At 39.2% G+C, this 21,656-nt stretch overlaps 1 protein-coding gene across 3 annotated transcripts; it reads left to right on the top strand.

Annotated features, from left to right (window-relative positions):
• The first annotated feature begins 8,780 nt into the window (after window positions 1-8,780).
• On the top strand, window positions 8,781-20,901 carry LOC121855462 (valacyclovir hydrolase-like). Of its 3 annotated transcripts, XM_042350403.1 has the most exons (7): window positions 8,797-8,903; window positions 9,852-10,389; window positions 13,002-13,096; window positions 14,057-14,223; window positions 15,018-15,171; window positions 17,338-17,593; window positions 19,570-20,901. In XM_042350403.1, exons 3-7 carry the CDS (start codon window positions 13,018-13,020, stop codon window positions 19,661-19,663), a joined length of 750 nt encoding a protein of 249 aa, XP_042206337.1. In that variant the 5' UTR covers window positions 8,797-8,903; window positions 9,852-10,389; window positions 13,002-13,017; the 3' UTR covers window positions 19,664-20,901. The 3 variants fall into 3 exon arrangements, with proteins under 3 accessions (XP_042206336.1, XP_042206339.1, XP_042206337.1); XM_042350402.1 differs by lacking the exon at window positions 9,852-10,389 and having other exon boundaries at window positions 8,781-8,903; XM_042350405.1 differs by lacking the exons at window positions 9,852-10,389; window positions 13,002-13,096 and having other exon boundaries at window positions 8,787-8,903.
• The last annotated feature ends 755 nt before the right edge of the window (window positions 20,902-21,656 follow it).

Here is a 21,656-nt window from a genome sequence, read left to right as displayed (position 1 = left end):
GCCGAGGCATAATTTCGTAAACTAGGTGTTTTGATTGTTTTCTGTCCCATGCAGCAGTTATTTTGGTAAATGTAGTGAAATTTTTGTGTGTATATTGATGTATTACTGTAATTATGTAAGAATATTCTAGAATGTATTGCATCATTTTTGTTCCAATATATTTATTATTATAAGCCATGATCACGGTAGAACGTTCTAGAATCTCCCAGGCGTCTCTGGGTGATTCTAGGATGTTCGAGAAGCGTCTGACGAGGCTTGTATAAGCAGGCGCGGCCTGCCTAGGGGCAGTTAGCCGCTCGCCTATGCTCTCAGTGTAAACACTAAACCTAGCAGAACAACTGAAGACAATTGTTGTGCAAGTATTGTGGAACTGTTGTGAACAATATAAAGTGAGAAGACTAACGAATTGTACACTGGTACTGTAGTGTGCTGAATATATATTTGATGTGTGAAGTAGAGCTGTGAAGACATTACTCTGCGAGCAGTGTTGTGGAGAATTGGTGTTTATAAAAGAAGACTACAGTGCACAAGTGTGTTTCTGTGACCTGGTGGAAAGCTATCTGCCTATTGTTTGTCTACACTGATTCCGATCGTCGGGGAAGTTACCGGAGACTGGCGGGACAGCCAGTGGTAATTCGACAACTCTTGTGAGAGATCTACTGCTTCTGTACATATGACTCAAGCCGCTGGTAACCAGTGGTGGAAGCTGGGTAAGCGAAGGAGAAGCTTCGTAACAATATTATTTATTTCAAAATAAATTATTATACAATCTTATGCTTCATATAATTGCCTCATCAATACCTGTACAGTACATGCACTCTTTATGAACACTGTGACTCCTGTTGTCAAAATCCTTTGTCCATTTTGTTATACAGTATTGTCTAAGACAAAATCATATTGATACTTTTTTGAGTGAGTGTACTTTTTAAATACAGTACAGTACTGTATGGTACAGTAATTTTAAAAAGTACAACAGGAGATTACAGAATAAAACTGTCATTCAGAAATACACAATACATGTAGTCTAATTCAATGGAAAATACTGTAAACCCTTGTTATAATACAGTTTGATATTATATAACTCACATCAACATGATAAGCACAGTACTGTATAGGTAAGTTTCTCTTTTTCTCTCTGCATGGATGTCTTCATCAATCAAGTATACATGCCCAAAACTCGCAGAGTTGTTCCATGGTGAGGAGCTAAAATTCCTCGGCATTAATTACAAACTAGTCTACTCTTTATGTCACGTACTGTATACTGAAAGAGAATGAATTCTTGTTAATAACTGAGAACATTTAGCACAAGGCAAACTACTAACTGAACTCCTGCTACCAGTTAAGTATACAGTATATCTCTAAACTGTCCAAGTCCAGGGGTTTAAAAATTAAGTATTAAAAACAACAAAAAACAGGTTCAAAGTAATGAGTGAAACTTTTTTGAAACCTTATTTTGCACATAAACCAGCTTAATTGTTTTTTGCACTTGTGCGGTACTACAGGTAATGTCAAAAGACCAAACATGCTAAGGTAAAACGAGTCATTTATCATCATCTAATACCATCTGTGAAAACAAGAACATGACCCTGAAACAGGTGCATCATAACTTATTATAACTAAATAACTTAACCCATAAACATACTCTTTCAACTTCATCCTTTTCAATTCTTTTTTCAAACTCCTACTGTATTCTACACTTAGTTTTGTATGTCTATTCACACATGGTCATCCACAGGATTTTTTCCAGGGGGATGCAAGAAAGCAAGACAATACCAGACATATCAATTTATTAAAGAAGTATGACCAAGTACAATCGAATACTGTTTGATGATCAACAATATCACTTATCAGTGTTATCACCAAATTATTTACCTCTAAAATTATCAAAGGGTTGACGTTTAAGCATTAAAATCTAATGATAATTAATTTTATATCCTTAATCCTGATCAACTAGGGATGGCCAATGCTATCTGTTTGTCAAAATGGTGACTTGCTCAGAACATTAGCAGCGTAATTTCAATGGTTAAATAAATCCTGCAGGCGGCGCTTATTAGCTCTAAATTGATCAATCGTGTCTTCAATGAAGGCTTTCTTTCTATCTAACACCTTCTGGCATGTACGTTGTGCATGCACAATCCAGACACGTTCAGTTGACATTGTTAATTGAAGCTATGTCTTGACATGTCTTGGTGTGCTAATTGACCACTCTACTACAGTGTCAAGAAGATCAATAGGACTTCTCGAATAGCAAGAAACAAATCACACTATTTCAGAAGATCTGTCAAGGATAAGGTTGCACTGGTGTTAAAGTTACAGATTACCCTGCGGTTATTTGAACCTAGGTTGAAAATTCCCCTTCCAGTTTTAAATTACCCCATATCTCTTACAGTTAAGTTGGCTATATAGATATAAAAATGCACCAAATTTTATTGAATTCTTGTTTGTTTTGTGTGATTATGGAAGTATTGAGTTTTGAAAATGTAATTAATTGTATTTAAAACAAATTTTATAATGGTAATGATCAATTCTTGACATCCTAGGAGTTATGAAAAAATCTATTAATATGCTTAATATATCAAGAAAGTGTAGTTTTAGACAGGATGTGTACATAGGCCCATATCTGTATGTATGTGTGTGCCCGAGTGATAACATGTTTTTTCTAACATGCAAAACATGATTTCCTTTTAGTATATGTGGAGGTAATTTGAAACTAAAGAGGGTAGTTTGAACCAAAGTTTTTATTAACCCCTGGGTATATTGAACCTAGTTAGAACATACCCCTGGTACTTTGAAATGAGATTCAAATTACCGAGGGGTGATCTGAAATTGTTAGACCGGAATAAGATGCGGTTTTATTCTGGGAATGTTGACGCTGGGTCCACATTTCAAACCAGGACTGTGACTCATCAGCAAAATTATTAATGATGTAGATCATTTAGCTGTTATTTTGCTCCTATATTCAGCAACCACTGGCTCTTTTCTCACATTTCCACCACAACTTTGTTTTGTAAGTGACATTCTTGGTATACATGAACTCACTGTAGCAGATTTTTGAACCATGCTTATACAGGTAACTGAATAATTTCCATGACAGTTGGTGTAAATAAAGAAATATATATATCCCCAACTGTACCGACCTCAGAGCTTTCCACCATATTTGTTTTGCTTTTATTTTCATATATCAATAATAATATAAATGAATATTATAGTGTTTACAATTATATGTTGTATTGTACTAGACAAATTGTGCAGTTATACAAATATCATACCCGTTATCAAAAATTTAAAGAAAAGAAAGTTATGTGTACAATAAGCAAAATCTTTCTGAAAATTGCTTAATTAAATAACTGTAAAATATAAATAGTAAATTTTGTTAACAAGTGGTTGAGGCCTCATCATGACCTAACACCAGCTATACACGGATCCTCTGTGGTGTGGACATCATGATGGTCTTGCCTGAGTCAGCCAGCCCGGGCACCAGTTATCACTCTTGCCAATGACATCGTAATTCTCACACACAGGAATTTTCAAAAGTACCAGCTAAACACAAGTAACTTGTGGAAACATTAAGGAACAAACAGTTCACTTAAAAAACCTTGCACACCCCTGCAGATGCCCATGCATGCGTGTAAAATTAGTCATTACAATAGGTTAACATTTTGCTTCCATTTAGAACTGTTATTTTAAAAATATAATTAACTTTTTTACTTATTTTACTTTTATCATCTTCACCACTGATTGGCTCGTTAGCCGCTTGGGCGATCGGTCACGTCTCTGATTACTTTTCCTTTTCATTTGTCCTCTTCACCAAAAGATCGACTCACTAGCCGCCCAGGCGATTGGTCACGTCTCTGTCACTCACTGTTGGCAAGTACTGGGCATGCACCGACTCCTGAATGTACCTGAACCTGCTCCAGTGTTGGTCAAGTTCTTGTCTTGAAAGAGCTCACACTCGGTGCTGTCACAACACTTTCTGGTAGATTGTTCCAAGAGTTTACAACCCTCACTCCGAAAAAGTTTGCCCTCACAGTTTTCTGGATTTGCGGCTTCTTCAATCTTCAGCTGTGAGCCCTTGTGGGGTGAGCGTCCGCCAGCTCCAAGTAAGGACACTCGACTGAGTAGTGCCCCCTGAGATGCTTATACACCTCAACTAGGTCACCCCTTGCCCGTCTGTAGTATAAGCTAGGCAAATTCAGGCGCTCCAATCTCTCAGGGTAGCTGAGGTGCCGAAGTGCAGGCACCAGTCTGGTGGCCCTCCTTTGAACATTTTCAACCAACTCACAGTCCTTAGCGTATCTCAGGGACCAGACGGGGTGACAGTACTCCAGATGGGGAAGCACTTCACTCTTGAAGATCGTTACAAGGGACGGACTGTCTAGATATCTGAACGACCTTCTTATAAGACCCATAAATTATGTATGTTGTCTAGCTAATGAAATGTGCATATTGAGTGTTTTTCTTTTCCTAAAATTATTTATAACAATAGAAAAACATTACTTGTGAATTAGGAGTGGAACCTAACACAACCTAACCAAATCTTAACTTATCCTAATCTAATCTAACGTATGCTAACCATATTTAATTTAATTTATTGTGACGGATGCTCGCCCCACAAGGGATCACAGCTCAAGATTGAAGAAGCCGCAAGTCCAGAAAACTGTGAGGGCAAACTTTTTCGCCCAAGCGGCTAACGAGCCGATCAGTGGTGAAGAGGATAAAAGTAAAAAAGTAAATAACGTATCCAATCTTAATTTAACCTATCCAAACCTAATTTAACCTAACAGAATATACCTAACCTAACCAAACCATTATACTAGGGTTCCTAATATTCCTGAAATCCATTTACTATATTCTTATCAAATTTTGCTAATACTAATCTGTAATTTAAAATTCATTTTGTCAAAATTGACTAGTTCCATTATGTGAATTTCTCTGTTATTATTTTTTTATAACTAAAGTTAATTTCTTTAATATAACTTAAGAATTAACAAAATTATATTTATTGTATTTATTTTATCTTTGCAGCCAATAGTTCATACATTTCTCAGACACTTTACTTTTATGACGTTGTGGGGTACGAGATGTTTTGTTCACACTCAGGATGGGATGGAGAAAGGAAACTCACAATGTGCTCTCTGTATACATATTGTATTGTATGTACAATGCAGCTTGATGCTGGGAAGTGGCAGCGTGGTTACAAGCGTGATGTAGAGAGTTGGTTGGTGAGGATGCTCAGAGGAGGACCTGCTTGTGGGTCGCCATGCTCGCCGGCAGGAGCGAGGGCCGCCAGGCAGGAGTGGAGGAGGTGGTGTAGCTTGAAGACTGGCTGTAGGTAGAAAGAGGTAGGTCACCATGAGGTCAGGTCTTATATAGCAGAGGTGGGCGTGGCTTAATAGTTGACCTCCGTCATGTAAGGAGGCGCTGGTTGACCCAGACCACGAGGCATACACTGGGGAATTGGTGGGGTCGACTACTCAGCGACAAACAGCGTTTGTAGGGGAGAAATCCACTACAATACTCCCCCTTCCCTCCAGGCGGTGTAGGAGACTTGTTGTCTGCAGGGTTGCATGGTACATGTGAGGCAGAACGGGCGGTGCATGCCACATGTGAGACATAACGGCGAGGGCGTGGATGAGCCGGCCGCTAGGGGGGGCAACTCTGTCTAGATACACGAGATCTGTGGGAGAAGGAGGGTTGTGGAGGCGATGAATGTTGTGCTTCCCTCGCAACAGGTACAGCGTCTTCAGGTGCGCCTGTTGGGGTGTGTGGGCCTGGGTCAGGAGCAGGGGCTGTGCTAGGAAGAGAGTTCATGACAGCGGCAGGGTGCATGACAGCAGCAGGGTCCACGACAGCAGCAGGATGCAGGACAGTAGCAAGGGGTACCCGGGGGAGAAAAGAGGGGTGTGTGGGTCCGCGTCAGGAGGAGCAGCAGGGGGTACTGCTGGGTCGGGGGCGGCGTCTGAGGCAGGGCGGGTGTGTTGGGGTCGGTAGGACGTGGTGCTTGGGGCAGGAAGAGGAGCGGTTGTCTGCTTAGAGTAGCAGAGCTGCTCTAGGGTGTCTAACCTGCAGTTTAGAGACAGTAGCTGTAGAGCCGATGAGAGCTGCCTCTGTGTGGATAAGCCAGTCTTCCATGTTGCTTGAAGACTGGGAGAGTGATCAGTTTCTCCTCCATCCTGTGTGAGTGCGAATCTCCGGGGGTCACCATTTGTGGGGTATGGGTTGTTTGATTCACACTCAGGATGGGATGGAGAAAGGAAACTCACAATGTGCTCTCTGTATACATGTTGTATTGGATGTACAATGCAGCTTGATGCTGGGAAGTGGCAGCGTGGTTACAAGCAAAGATAGAGTGTAGGAGGGCTGAAAAGGAGTTCCAAAGGCTGGTTGCACGCGAGGTCAAGTCAAACCCAAAGGCGTTTTACCGCTATGCAAAGTCGAAATTGAAAACGCAAGTAGGCGTATCAGACCTGAGGCTTGAAGATGGTAGTTACGCAGATTCTGACCAGGATAAAGCTGAGGCATTGAACAGCTTCTTTTCCTCAGTGTTCACAAGAGAGGATGCAACTAACCTTCCTGCGTTTGAGGACAGACGGTTCGACACAGCACTGACCCACATTGTGTTCACAGAAGAGGGTATTAGAAATAAACTGTCCAGGCTAAAGGTCCATAAGAGTCCTGGACCTGACATGGTGCATCCTAGAGTGCTAAGGGAGCTGTGCAACGAGCTTGCAGAGCCCCTGAAGATTCTGTTTTGTAAATGCCTGGATGAACAAATGGTCCCCAGTGAATGGAAAGTGGCTTATGTGAGTCCTATCTTCAAGAAGGGCGATAGTCACTCCACGAACAACTATAGACCGGTGAGCCTGACCAGCATAATATGTAAAGTACTTGAGAGTATTATCAGAGATGCAGCGATGGAACATCTACTACGAAACAACCTTGTAAAAGATTGCCAACACGGTTTTATGCCGGGGCGCTCTTGCTTGACACAATTGCTCAAGGTATTGGATATTTGGACCCATATTCTAGAACGGGGTGGTAATATCGACAATATTTACCTAGATTTTGCCAAGGCTTTCGACAGTGTACCCCACGAAAGGCTGAAAATCAAACTGGAAGGGTACGGAATTCGGGGAAATGTCCTAGCGTGGATAGAAGACTTTCTACATGACCGCAAGCAATGTGTGGTGATTAATGGCACGAAATCGTCATCTGTACCTGTAACAAGTGGGGTACCGCAGGGTAGTGTATTGGGCCCGCTGTTGTTTGTTTGTTTCATAAATGACATGCCTGACGTTGTACACTCCTCCACACAAATGTTTGCCGATGATGGCAAGTTATTTCGGGAAATTAAGAACCAAGCCGACTGTGAAGAGCTGCAGAAGGACCTCTGTGGGCTCCAGGAATGGTCGAAGGAATGGCTGCTGAGATTCAATGTCACGAAGTGTAAGAGGATGCACCTGGGGCGTACCAACGGTAAGGAGGCGTACCATATGTCCCAACGGGATGAAGAAAATGTACTAGTTGAGACTGTGTGTGAGAAGGACCTAGGTGTGTATGTTGACAATGAGCTGAAGTTCTCGGGCCATTGTGAGAAGAAGGTAAATCAGGCAAATAAATTATTGGGTCTTATAAGAAGGTCGTTCAGATATCTAGACGGTCCGTCCCTCGTGACGATCTTCAGGAGTGAAGTGCTTCCCCATCTGGAGTACTGTCACCCCATCTGGTCCCCGAGATATGCTAGGGACTGTCAGTTGGTTGAAAATGTTCAAAGGAGGGCCACCAAACTGGTGCCTGCACTTCGGCACCTCAGCTACCCTGAGAGATTGGAGCGCCTGAACTTGCCTAGCTTATACTACAGACGGGCAAGGGGGGACCTAGTTGAGGTTTATAAGCATCTCAGGGGGCACTACTCAGTTGAGTGTCCTTACTTGGAGCTGGCGGACGCTCGCCCCACAAGGGGTCACAGCTCAAGATTGAAGAAGCCGCGTCCAGAAAACCGTGAGGGCAAACTTTTTCGGAGTGAGGGTTGTAAACTCTTGGAACAATCTACCAGAGAGTGTTGTGACGGCACCGAGTGTGAGCTCTTTCAAGAGAAGACTTGACCAACACTGGAGCGGGTTCTGGTACATTCAGGAGCCGGTGCATGCCCAGTATTTGCCAACAGTGCGTGACAGAGACGTGACCGATCGCCCGGGCGGCTAGCGAGCCGACCTTTTGGTGAAGAATATAAAGGAAAAGAGACGTGACCGATCGCCCAAGCGGCAAACAAGCCGATCAGTGGCGAAGAGGATAAAAGTAAAAAAAAGTAAAAGTGATGTAGAGAGTTGGTTGGTGAGGATGCTCAGAGGAGGACCAGCTTGTGGGTCACCATGACCTGACCTGGCTAGTCACGTCACCACCCTTCTCTTAAGCTCCTCTACGTGTGTGTTGGTGTGGGGATTAGTGGATGACATCATTATGACCTGACCTCATGTTTTTAAGGTCACCCTATATATTTAAGCCTCTCTCTGTCCAATATAATCCAGTTGCCTCTGAAGATGTCTTGAATAAAGACGAAAGCTAAGGTACTCCGTTGTTTCCATTTTCCCGTGTGATTTTATCGATATATATATATATATATATATATATATATATATATATATATATATATATATATATATATATATATATATATATATATATATATATATATATATATATATATATATATATATATATGGAAGTAAATCACTGTGTGTGTTATGTGCTTAATATAGTTTGTGAGGGGGTCTGCCACACTGGCCTCGGCCGCGTCACTAGCCGCTACTCAGCAACAGTGTACAGTAGGTAATGGCTTCACGTCGCTCCAGACTGATTAACACTTTTCAACAAGGAATAAGATGGTTCCATGGCTCAAATATGTAAGTCTTTGTGTTCTATATATGTAACTATGTCTATGTGAGGACGTAATATAGTATGACAACTTTCATTTTATTGTAAAGGTGGGTATATATGAACTAAAGCCTCAAGGTCAAACTCTGGTGGTGATGGTGGGTAGACTACGATAGTAATGATATTCCTGTAACAACCATAGATTTTTGGTAAACGTTTACTAAGTGCTGCGAGCGATTTCGCCACTAGAAGATAATAGTGTGACTTTCTAACAGTTGTGTGAACCTCTATAAATTTATCCCCGGATTCAGGAGTGGGCAGAGTAGGCAGCTGCCCAGGGGTCTCCACAATCTGGGGGCCTCATATTACAATATTTTATTTATTTGGATTATTTTTATTTTCATTCTTTAAAATTCATGTTTATCCATCACTTTTGTGTGTATGTGTTGGGAATTTGTACACTATCAATAAATATACAGTTAGGTTAGGTCAGGTCAGATCAGGTTAGGTCAGGTCAGATCAGATCAGATCAGGTTAGGTCAGGTTAGATTGGGTCATCCCAAAAAAAGGTTAGGTTTATATGTTTTTCTAGTGTTTTTTTTTGGTGTGTTTTGTATTCTCTTGGCCAAAATTTTTGTTGGAAAATGCTTGTTTCTCTCCCCCACCTAAAACCCCAATTCCCAACAGAATCCCCTAACTTGTTGGGGGTTGAAGGGGGCCATAACTAAAAACAGGCAATGGTCAACGAAAATCAAGTTCAGAACCAATCAAAACACACACAAAAAAAAACGCTAGAGAAACACAGTTTTCACTTTTTAACGGAGTTGTGTGAACTACTGTAAATTTACCAAAAGACAAAAAAGTAATGTTTTCCTTATTTAACTTAACCTAACAATCTGACCTAACCCCCTAGCGGGGGGCTTCGCCCCCCCCCCCTCCGAGTAGTAACGTACATAACTCTCACCAATACGTCAAAGATTTGCAGTGGATATCTCCACTACAACTGCCGTTTGTCGCTGACTAGCCGACCCCTCTTCAAATTCCCCGGCCTACACCTCGTCGTCTAAGGTCGGCAACCAGCGCCGCCTAACAGAGCGGGGGTCAACTATCAAGCCACGCCTACCTCCGCTATATAAGACCTCACCTGGCCGTGACCTGCCCCTTCTTCTACCTACAGCCGCAGCAAGCAACACCTCCTCTGAGCACGCACCTCACCAACCAGTGCTCTCTACTCCACGCCTGTAACCACGCTGCCACTTCCCAACACCAAGCTGCATTGTACATCCAGTACAATATATGTACAGAGTGCATTGTGAGCTTCCTTTCTCCAACCCATCCTGAGTGTGAACCAATATCTCAAAACTCCACAGGCTCGTGCCTCGGCCCAGACACACGTGAGAAGGGTGTTATCCAGTGTGATCCTCACTACCAAACTCCACAGGTTTTCCAGTCCCCAGTTTCCTCCTGTAATAACCTAACCTAACCGAGGGGCTCCACAGCTGTTCGATGTTCTTGGTATGTATTACCACGTACAAATATACATAATATAATGTTAAATCTTTTTTTTTTTTACCGGGATTAGCCCACCCGGGCACAGGTCAATGACCCACATCAGGGCCTGGGGGGCGAAAATATAATAATAATGTCTATCATTGTTATTATTACAACAATTAATAAAATTAAATGCAAATTAATACAAATAAAAAAAAAATAAAAAATAATAATAATAATAATAATAACCATAAATAAATACAAAAAAATAAATCGAGTGAGAAACGATATACAGCTACTCGCCGACTTACGTCCACCCGCACTTACGACTTGCCTCAGTCGTACCAAAATTTGGTCAAATTACGTATTTTCGAGTCCCAAAGTCAGTACACAGACAAAATTTCCATCTGTAATTCACTTTAAAATGGCTGGCAAGCTTAAAAGTGAGTATTTTGTGGTGCTGAGAAGAAAAAGAGCCCCATTTTTTATTTTCTATGTGTTATTTAAGCATTTCCGACTTACGACCATTTCGACTTATGACCTGGATGTCGGCCCTAACCCTGTCGTAAGTCGGGGAGCAGCTGTACATTATATATGTTGTGTTGTCAAAGTAAGAGAAACAATTGAAACCCTGCAATTGTGTGTAAATGAGGCAGGAGGGTCTACCATTAGACAACACATTATGCTTCCAATATCTTCCCAGGTGGTAGTACTGTAAGGGCGCGGGTTTCTCAACACATACACCACCCTTATCTTACTTACTTCTCTTGTTCTTTTTACTTACTTCAGTTCACTGGTTACTACATAACCTCAGTTCTTTTTGGTAGCATGGACGAGGGTCTAGGCACATGGATATGTTAATTCTGGTGTCAATTCACTTGGACGGAAATAAAGGTAACTACTGTGGGAGAAATGAATACTCCTAAAATACTCTAAGAACAGGTTTATTAATATGGAATCAAAGGGAAAAAAGAGATATTATTAACATATAACTACCAGGCTCAACTCCTGGGCTTATTGCAGACTTAGTATTTTCTTATTTTTACTCAACAGCAATTACTCAGATATTACACTCTTACTGCACACAACCTTACTGGTGTTACATTACATTACCTAGCAGGACCGGTTCCTTGGCCCTACTCACAATACATAGTACATGGCAACTCCTTGTAGATTACTTTACTACCACTCCAAGTGGGTACTTCTACTTCACCCACATCTTCTAGTGGTACATCTTATTACAGTTACAAGACTTTACTCCTAGTCCCAAGTGGACAACTTTACTTCTCACACATTACAAGGTACTTTACATCACTTACTGACGGTTGGTAGTGCATATGAGATGCACTCACAACATACACGTTAATACTGAAACCAGCAAATACATGGGTCCACTACCCAACATGGGATAATTATTTCCAACTAATTATCCCCAACATACATATTACAACACACTCTGTGGACATTTAACTTCCAGGGAGCGTCCCAGGGTAGAACACTGGGGCTCACGACCGTTGCGGTGATCGGTGGTAGCCAGACACATGGCGAGTCTGGGGTCTGGCTCCACGAGGCAGTGGAGCACATTAATCAGGCCGCATCGGTACCATCGTTTCATATATTGATCCCTGCTGGGTATCTACTGAATCCTGGGCAGTTGTTGAGTGATCCAAGAGCCACAATTGGATCTGGAGACAAACGGGAGAGCAGACGTCAGGGGACGGAAGCATGAACAACACAGTCACAACAAATCTCTTGTCTGGAAACGACAGACGACATTTACGTTATATTACTCTTACACTGGGTGAATGACAATTCAACTGTTGAAGCATGAACACTGATATTCACTACAATTGACTGAATTAAACTGAATGGCTCGGGGACACAGAACATGCCTGGAGACAAACGGGAGAGCAGAAATCAGGGGACGCTCTCTCTCCCTTACCCGTGGTATATATACCCTGAGTTGCCAGCGATCGCTACTCACGCAATGACAGAGATTACCAACAAACCAACTGTTACTGATTCAAGGATGACCCTTAGTTGACAAAGGTCTGGCGAATTACTTGAGTTGATTTACACAGACTAATCCAAGATTGAGCTTCCCAGGAGAAGTGGAATAAACAACGTATTGACAACTGTGTTTGAAAGAGGGACTTACTGGGAGGGATCACGAGTGTAAAACGAATGGGAAAAACACGCTCCTTCTAGGGGATAGCTAACCAGCTATCCTCTCATGTTTTGCGGTCGTGGAGTTTAATAAGAATCATTAGTTTAAAACAGACTAGCAGTCAACGTGACCATGACAGTACCTCTCTGTTTGGTAGCTGCTTACTACCTATAATCTTGTTAATATGTAATTAACACCATTAAAAAAAAGTGTCTTAGAATTGTCAAAATTACTGTTTGCGACTATAAAATTCTCGAGATTCGTTTAGTGGCAACAAGTGAAATAATACCAACAAAAGTAAGAAAGTTGCAATTCCAACCTTTGTATGATATTCGATCCTATCGTAACCTAACCTATGGACCTTATTTCCACATAAGCTTTATATGTACGTTATAATATATACTGTACTGTATATATATAAAAATTTCTGAAAGCATTTTTGTTGTTATAATTCATCTTGTTTTTGCAGTGCACAGAGACAAACAATGGTCGAAGGATTACCTCTAAACTATGAAGTAGCCGGTGGAGGCAAGAAGGTTGCTCTCTGCATGCCTGGAGCGTTAGGTATATTATTATTATTGTTGTTGTTGTAGTCTTCTCAACTCATCCAGTGTTTTAAAAATGCCCAATAAACACTCGCATCATCAAGCACACATTCCATAATTAACACTCATACATAATTTTCACGCTACAGTAAGGCAGTCCCTGGGTTACATATGATTTCCTTTCCCAAGGACGTTCTAAAGTCGAAAATGTACAGGGGCAAATGACATACCCTATGTTCATACCGTATTTCCACTTTATCATAGCCTAAGTCCTTATATACATCTAAAATCACTTAATTTAAGAGAAAGGAAAAAAAGAACAACAAAATACAGTAAATGAAAGTAAAAAATAACTTTCTTCCTGCCTCCCATTCATTGTGTATTGCTTCCAATCTTATCCTGTATTATTAAACCTAAAATCTCTTCCTTTTCTGGCTACCATCAGAAAGCACAATTTTATTTTATTTTGTTTTAAGAGAACTATAAATGGGAAAGATCCCAGGTGTACAGAATATTTTATATAGAAAATTTTGGAGCCAGACCTGCAAAAGGTTGAAAAGCCATATGTTGTACCAGACAAGTACAGAACTGTAACTTCAGTACTGTACTTGTCTGGTACAATATATATCCTGATGATATATACGGTAGTATGAAAAATCGCATTGAGAATTATTTCTGAAATTTTATAATAGATCATGAAACATTTTATTCATTGCTTAATTAAATCTGCAATTGCTCAGGCAGACAAGTTTACAAAGAAAAGTCTATTTGCTAATCTAGTTACTGTACTGTATGTCTTGTAAATACATAAGAAATGAAAATGCTTTATTGTACAGGTACTGTACCATACACAATGCAGTACATAATCAATAGTAATTTAGCTACAGTATTGTAAATGAAGGTACAATATACAGTCCCTATATTTGTATTTTAGAGGACTTCATTTTGAGCAGTAATGAATACAGTATTCTTCTTGCAGGCACCATACAGTCGGACTTTGGTCCTCAGATGAAGTCCTTGGCCGGGAAAAACTTAACGTTAGTGTGTTGGGACCCACCAGGTTATGGCAAGAGCTGGCCGCCTCCTCGACAATATTCCCTTGATTTTTTACATCGTGATGCTGCGATCGCTGCTCTTTTGATGAAGGTAAGTTCGTTACTGTTCACTGTACAGTATTAGTGTTATTGGTGTGCTATGTTAAACATATACGACTTGAGAAATTTGTGTTTCACAGTCTTGATTTATCTTATGTAAGTAGATAATTGGGTTATATAGTTTTTAGGTTCATCTCTATGAAAATTATACTATCAACATATATTTAAATTTGAAATTGTATTGATATTTTCTATTTAGAATGTCTGAATGTGAACTGATAAGAATCTTCCCAACAAACTGTACTGATGACCATCATTGCACCTCATAAGTTCACTCCCTCACCTGTGTGTAGCAACATTGTCCCTCTACCTGTCTGTTACACTTTATTGTTTTGTTTTGATGTCTTTAATCTTTCTCAGGCTGGGTATTCAGATTATGGAGATATTTTGGGCATGTGGATAGAATGGAGGAAACCAAATGGGTTAAGAGGTACACAAGACTAAAATTGGAGGGGAGGTAATCCAAGGGTATGCCAAGAATGACAGGGGGAGAAATTGTAAGAAAGGACATCATAGTTAAGAACCTGATGAGAGAGGCTGCAAGAGGCCTCACAGCTTGGAGAGCTGCCATTGGGTAATGACGACTAACTCGTGGAAATGGGCATAAAATATTGATGCACTAACCTGTACTTGGAATTATCCCACTTACAAGAAAAAAAATATTTATCAGGTCAGGAGTTAGGCATTGCGTGTCTCAATGTGGTCAAAAATACAGCATATGTATCTAATACAAATGTCTTTCAGATTACATATATATTTGATTGTATGTGCAGATGCAATTTTCAGACCTTGAAATATGACAAATATTCTTTGCTGGGCTGGAGTGACGGTGGCATCTCTGCTTTGATTCTGGCAGCTGCGTATCCCCAGCACGTTGACAAATTAGTAGTGTGGGGTGCAAATGCTTACGTAAGTGACCAGGATGTCAAGATATATGAAGGTAAGATGGATTACTCATACTTATTTCATTTGGTATAATTTAAAGAGCTTTGTTAAGTAAATGTCAGGTAGCGACGTGTCCTCCTAATATTACTTATTAAGTAATTATTAGATGTTTTAATTGCCTGTATGTTGGCCTGGTGAATTGGCTAGGAATTAACATACCTAGGTAGCATTTGCTGAGCGTCGCATTCGAGCTATATCACAAAAACTGGTTTTTAGAAAAAAACTTTTTTTTTTTTTTTTATCATATTCGCCACTTATCAGCTTACTAGCCATTTGGGTGGTTTATCCCATGTTGGTACAGGAGGAAACCGGGGACCGGGAAACCTGTGGTGTTTGGTAGAGAGAGTCACACTGGATAATACCCTTCTCGCATGTGTCCGGGCCGAGGCTCGAATCCCTGACATATTGGTGAGTGTTATGCACTTTATCGCTGTACCACTCTTAAGAATTGTTGTACAGAATGCAAGTAGCAGGAAAATCAGCTGTTGTTTACAAATGACACTGCTCAGGTAGGTAGAATATTTAGAAAACAGCTGCAGATATTAAAACCGTACAGAAGTTTAGAAAAGTGAAGAAAGTACTATACTAGGAGAAATTAATTTTGAAGGTGAACAGAAATAATCTGATAATAATTAGTAGAGAAGGAAGATTGGGATTGATAATTGCTATTGGATAGAGATTAAATGGAGGATTTCGGATGTTTCAAATGTGGATATGTGTTAGGGTGCATTTACATAACAGATGTGACGGCCGACTGGATAAGTTGTCAACAAATCCGTTGAATGTTTATGATAGATCATCGGTATGTTGTGGGCTTGTTGGTCAATAAATTCAATGTTTATGACAGAATTGTTTCTTTTTGATAAGTCTGAGAAGAATTACTCAGGATAGGAAAATACATAAAAATTAACTGACCCGCACATGTGCAGTGTATGGTTCTATCAGTGTCGCGCCACTCAGAGGAACGTTGTAAGAGTTTACTGCACTGCAAATTTTACCATCGACTTTTTATTGTTATTACTCATTTAAATATCATATTTAACCATAACCATCCTCAAGCTTTTCTTTTTTTTCTCATGAAGCAATATCTCAGGCTTACTGACATTACATTAAATATTGAAACCATTATCCTATTACTAATGAATAAAACAAAAATAATTAACCTATTGGCTTAAAAAAATCTAATTAGGTTTTGATATTTGTTTACAGTCGTGAGTTACATACCAATCTAAAAAATATTGTGAAATTCAGTTCAAGTAGTCATATCTTCGTTAGCCGGAGCAATTGGTGCAGAGCACTTCCATGAATGAAAGATTTCCGGGAAACGATATGACACTCCAAGCCGGAAAAGAATTCCCAATCCCTGGAATTTTCTGGGTATGCGAAAATTTTCACTGAATTTTCCAAAAAGTGTGCCCCTCGGAAGCTTGTTCCCAAAGCCAGAATTTTCTGGAAAATTATGGCTTTGGGAACGATTTTCCGAGTAAATTTCAATTCCGGCTATCGGAGAGTTCCAGGTTTGAGGGATTCTGGATAACGGAGATACTGTATTACTGTACATGAGGCTTGAGAACCTGGCATGAATCTCCTGTGGCAAAAAATATCAGCATTACAGGTATTTGTTCTGCTGGTAAATTACATCTCTGTTGTATTGTGCAGTGTGATACATGGGGCAATCATTTACAAATCTTCAAAATTACTGGAAGGTATTCACACACAGTTTCCAGAGCTTGGGGAAGGAATACTGTCTTGACCTATGTTGGCTATATGCCGTCTGGTTCTTATTTTATTTTGTACTTAATTTCTTCCAAGCAAAGATAAATAACACAAAGAAACCATATACTGTACAGTATAGTACTGTATTCTGAATTCCACTGATCCATAGGTGTGCCAAAGTTAATATCAATAGGAGATCTTCATGATATGCATAATTTACATAATAATCTTCACTTCTTAGGTCAGTCATGGTTTGTGTTGATCTTTTTTTCCTTTTTTTTAGTGGAAAACAGGATTGACAAAAGAAATGATAATAATTGACTGATAACAAAGTTGTTAGACTTAAAGAGATGTAATTAATAACATATGGTGCACTGCACTTTATAAAATGTAAGGAGAATTTGTTACTAGTACTGAATACTAAATTTGTTTCAATTCTACACAGGGATCCGTGATATCAACAAATGGTCACAGCGAATGCGTGCTCCCTTAGAGGCCATCTATGGTACAGAGTATTTCAAGGAAGCGTGGGAGGGATGGGTAGATACCCTTTTACATATATACCATGAGAAAGGCGGTGACATCTGTAAAGGTGACCTGGCCAAGATCACCTGTTCGACTCTCATTATCCACGGCGCTAAGGATCCTGTGGCTCCCCTCAGTCATGGGCAGTACCTCCACGAAAATATAAAGGGCTCACAGTAAGTATGATGTGTCTTCATAGTACAGTACATGGTGTCTTGATAGGTTGTGCACGATACGAAAATCAGTGTTCTCTCTTTTACTTTTGTTATGTGAGGGAATCGTAACAAATGAATTAAGATGGTAGAGAATCTGATTGGCAGCATCCATATGCACAGGTGTTGATGGTTAAATTCTTTTGCAACTGATCAGTGTGTAGCATTTGTATTTCTGTACTTTACATGATTATTAAACTGGCTACTGTATTCCTCTAGTGTTTGTTTTCGATGCCATCTTTGTTGATTTGTCATGATTCTCTCACCTGAAACAGAAAGAGACAATTAATTACTCTGTGGTGGAGGCCCCATGAGACACCCTGTATACTGTACTATGATCTTGTTTGAAGGCATCTATTATTATTGTACCGGTACTAATCTTCCCTGCCTCTTTTCTTCATTTTTTCTATTTCTTCTTCATTTCCTTTTTCTTCTTGTTTTTCTAGTGTTTGTTGATCATTTATTTATTACAGGACAATTAGAAAAATTTTACTCACCCTCCTGGACGTCATACTGCATTTGGCTGCTAGTATAAATTGTCTCACAAGAATTGATATTAATTCAGTAAAATTGTAATAAAATCTTATTGGTTCAGTATGTACTGCCGTGAACAAGAGTCCTGTTGCCTCTTCTGCTGCTCCACGAACCCCAAGATTCAGATTCGTGAATTCGAAGCATTTATGAAAACAATGATGCATCGGTGTCTACTGCTTCGGGTTTACGAGCCTGAATCTCAGGGTTCGTGGAGCAGCAGAAGAGGCGACAGGACTCTTGCTCACGATTGTACATAGACAGTGCAGGCATAGAAACCAAAGTCAACAGTATGTTGAGTCAGCCTAGTACAATTAGCTCAAGAAAACCATTAAAGGCATACTTCCTTTATCTCAACTGATACAGTCTATAACTGTATACAGGGGGTCCCCGGGTTATGAACAGGTTCCATTCCTGAGGATGTTCTTAAGTTAGATTTCTACGTAAATCAGAACATATGCTATGTGCATACCATACTTACAGAACAATGTTTAAAATCCCACTAGATCATAGCCTAAGTCCTTATATACATCTAAAATCACTTAATTTAAGACAAAAGAAAAAATAGAATGACAAAATACAGTAAATCAATGTAAAAAATAAGTCATCAGGAAAATAAAATACTGTAAATTTCAAGTTTAACCCCGTTCGTATTGTTGGGCATTCGTAATTCGGACGTTCATAAGTCGGGGAATCACTGTATGTATTATATGACTAGTGTCCCAATATGATTACACTTTGCTAAGAATAACTTTGATTTTTTTATGCTGTTTTACATACATGTTGTTAAATACATGATCACAACTCATTGTGATGGGTACACAAGGGAGTCTGTTAGCCATTATACAGTTTGTCATTCAGAACTATGAGAAGCCTAGTGAATTTTCATAACCTGTTTATGAAGATGCTTTATGGTATGTACTATTATGGTGTGTGATGTGTCAGAGTATAGGCAGGGAGTTACAACCCTGCTTAGCCAACTGTTCTTGCCTACTGTGTTGGCATTAGGAAGGGCATCCAGCCACAAAACTTTCTGTTGACATACTTCATGGCAGCTCTGTTACCCAGAGCTGTGCCCATCCTCTGGTCTCTGCTGCATATTCTGGACTGGCACACTGTTTGCACAGAGGGTACCAGGTGAGCACTTCACGGGCTGATGCTTCTGCTTGACAGTGCAGTATGGAGCCTGAACTTGGTATCAAGTGTACAGTGCTGAGGCTAGCTTAGTGTTATAATGCACATAGAAGGGTGGCCCTGAAGCTGGTCATGGTGGAGTGATGGACACAGGAAGGGAGTGATGGACAAAGAGAGAGAGAGAGAGAGAAGTGTTGATGTTTACAGACAACTTTTCTCTTCTACATTCATATATTCTTTGCCAGTATGTCACTCATTTTAATGCCTTTTGACAGGTTGGTCATTATGGATGAAGGCAAGCACAATATTCACCTGAGGAGCCCAGAAGAGTTCAACAAGATAGTGTATCAGTTTCTGTTCAAAGAGTAAATGTGAATGTTGTTTTTACTTTTTATAAATTAAATTTGTTAAATTGATTTATGAATGCAGTCAAACATCGTGTAGTGATATACTGAAGGTTATTTTGAATAATTCTCAACTAATGTCAAACTTTTTTCTTCTTTTTTTATGCTCAATATTAATCAAACACATTATTCCTCAATAGTAACTTGACAGTTTTCAATGAAATCATTTTGATAAGAAATATATATTTTAATGGTTTTTCACTTCTGACAACTTGTATCAATAGTAAATGGTTGTATTAATTACTTATTGTATAAAATGTAATTAAGAATGGAAGCTTATATAATACAGTATATGAAACATGTTGTGGGCCCATGGTAACTATATTTTTTGTAATGATGATAATAAAACTACAGTTACAGGTTCACTCCATTCTGTTGTAAAAGCCATAATAAGTTTAACGACTGTAGTGACAGAGCCCATTGGGATAGCTACTGCTCCAGAATTAGTCTAGTGTTCAAAAAACAATTTTGTATCGGTTACTGGCTGTACTAATAGCTACTGTACTTAAGTAAAACAAAATGTTACTAAATCACTGTTCCAGATAAAGTTTGTGCGTGTTAAAATATTTTATATATTTGTTGCATTAGAATGTTTTTGTTGAAGCTTGATAATAGATATTGTACATGTGTTTGTGTTGTTTAGCGTCATCCATAGTTTCTGTATGTTTAAATATTATTTTGTTATGAAGAGTTACCGTAACTAACACAAACATAATCTTTTGTGTGGTTTTATCTAATGTAGATTTCATGCTTCTGTGAACTGAAGTTTTTCACAATTTTATACAAATAGAGATTGAGAGTTATGGGTCATTTTATAATCCATGTGATGACATCTCTTCACCTGTAATGATGAGGTGGTCACCCACTAGCAGATGAGAGTTAAAACTGAGGAGATCAGTGCCTGTATGTCCAACAGGAGAATACTTGTATGTGTACACAACAAAAAGTCATCACATTCATAATTTTGATTGAATAATTGTGTTTCAGATCCTAAATTGTTAAGAATTCCTTAATGGGGCATTGGGGCAACAACATTATTATCAAATGTGTTTGGTTGAGTGTTGGAAATAGGATCAAGTAGTGTTGGTAAATGAGAGAGGAAGCAAAGTTTTACAATATTTAATTATTTTCCTCTGAATTTCTACATTGGCTGGTTTTTACATGACTCATTGTTTTATTTAAAAAATAAACTAGAAAAATCTTTGTGATTGGTTTTATGGAACTTAACTCGAGATGTACACATAGTAATGTTCAATAACGGGAAAGAATTATGCCATTAAAAAGACAAACAGGTTTGTACGCCACACATTTATGTCAGATATACAAGAATGTTCATAACCTTCAATCATAACCTTCACTAAACATTAGGCCAGACATATATGAACATGATTAATTTTCACTAAACATTGTCAGTTTTAAATACATGTTCATAAACTACAGTATATGAAACATTGTGCCAGACATAAAAAAAATATTTATAACCATCATTGAATATTGTCAGCTGTACATGAATGCTCATCACCTTCACTAAACAGTGTCACATGTATATGAATGTTTCTTACCATAACTAAACATTGAAGACAAACATCAATATTCATAACCTTTCTTAAACATTGTCAGGTGTACATGAACTCTCATAAACTTCACTAAACATTATGAGGATATGCATGAATTCTCATCACCTTCACAGAACAACCACATCACCAAATCAATTCAGATCTTAAGTGGGACTCAATTACTGAATATTAAAACAGTACAGATACATGTACAGTATAAATGGATGTTGTAGCAAAGTTTTTACCATTGTTAAGACATGCCAACTGCATCAGACCTTCACTTACAAATCAACATTGCTGAAAATTTCACTTCACAGTTTGTATTCAGTAACAACAAAATATAATTCAGTATAGTGTACTGTACTTCATGTAAACAGTTTTCACCTGTGAGTACCAGGGTTT

The sequence above is a fragment of the Homarus americanus genome, unplaced genomic scaffold (assembly GCF_018991925.1).
Source record: "Homarus americanus isolate GMGI-L3 unplaced genomic scaffold, GMGI_Hamer_2.0 scaffold48406, whole genome shotgun sequence".
Lineage (NCBI taxonomy): Eukaryota > Metazoa > Arthropoda > Malacostraca > Decapoda > Nephropidae > Homarus > Homarus americanus.
The sequence above is the reverse complement of the archived record's forward strand: the minus strand, read 5'-3'. Positions and strand labels throughout refer to the sequence as shown.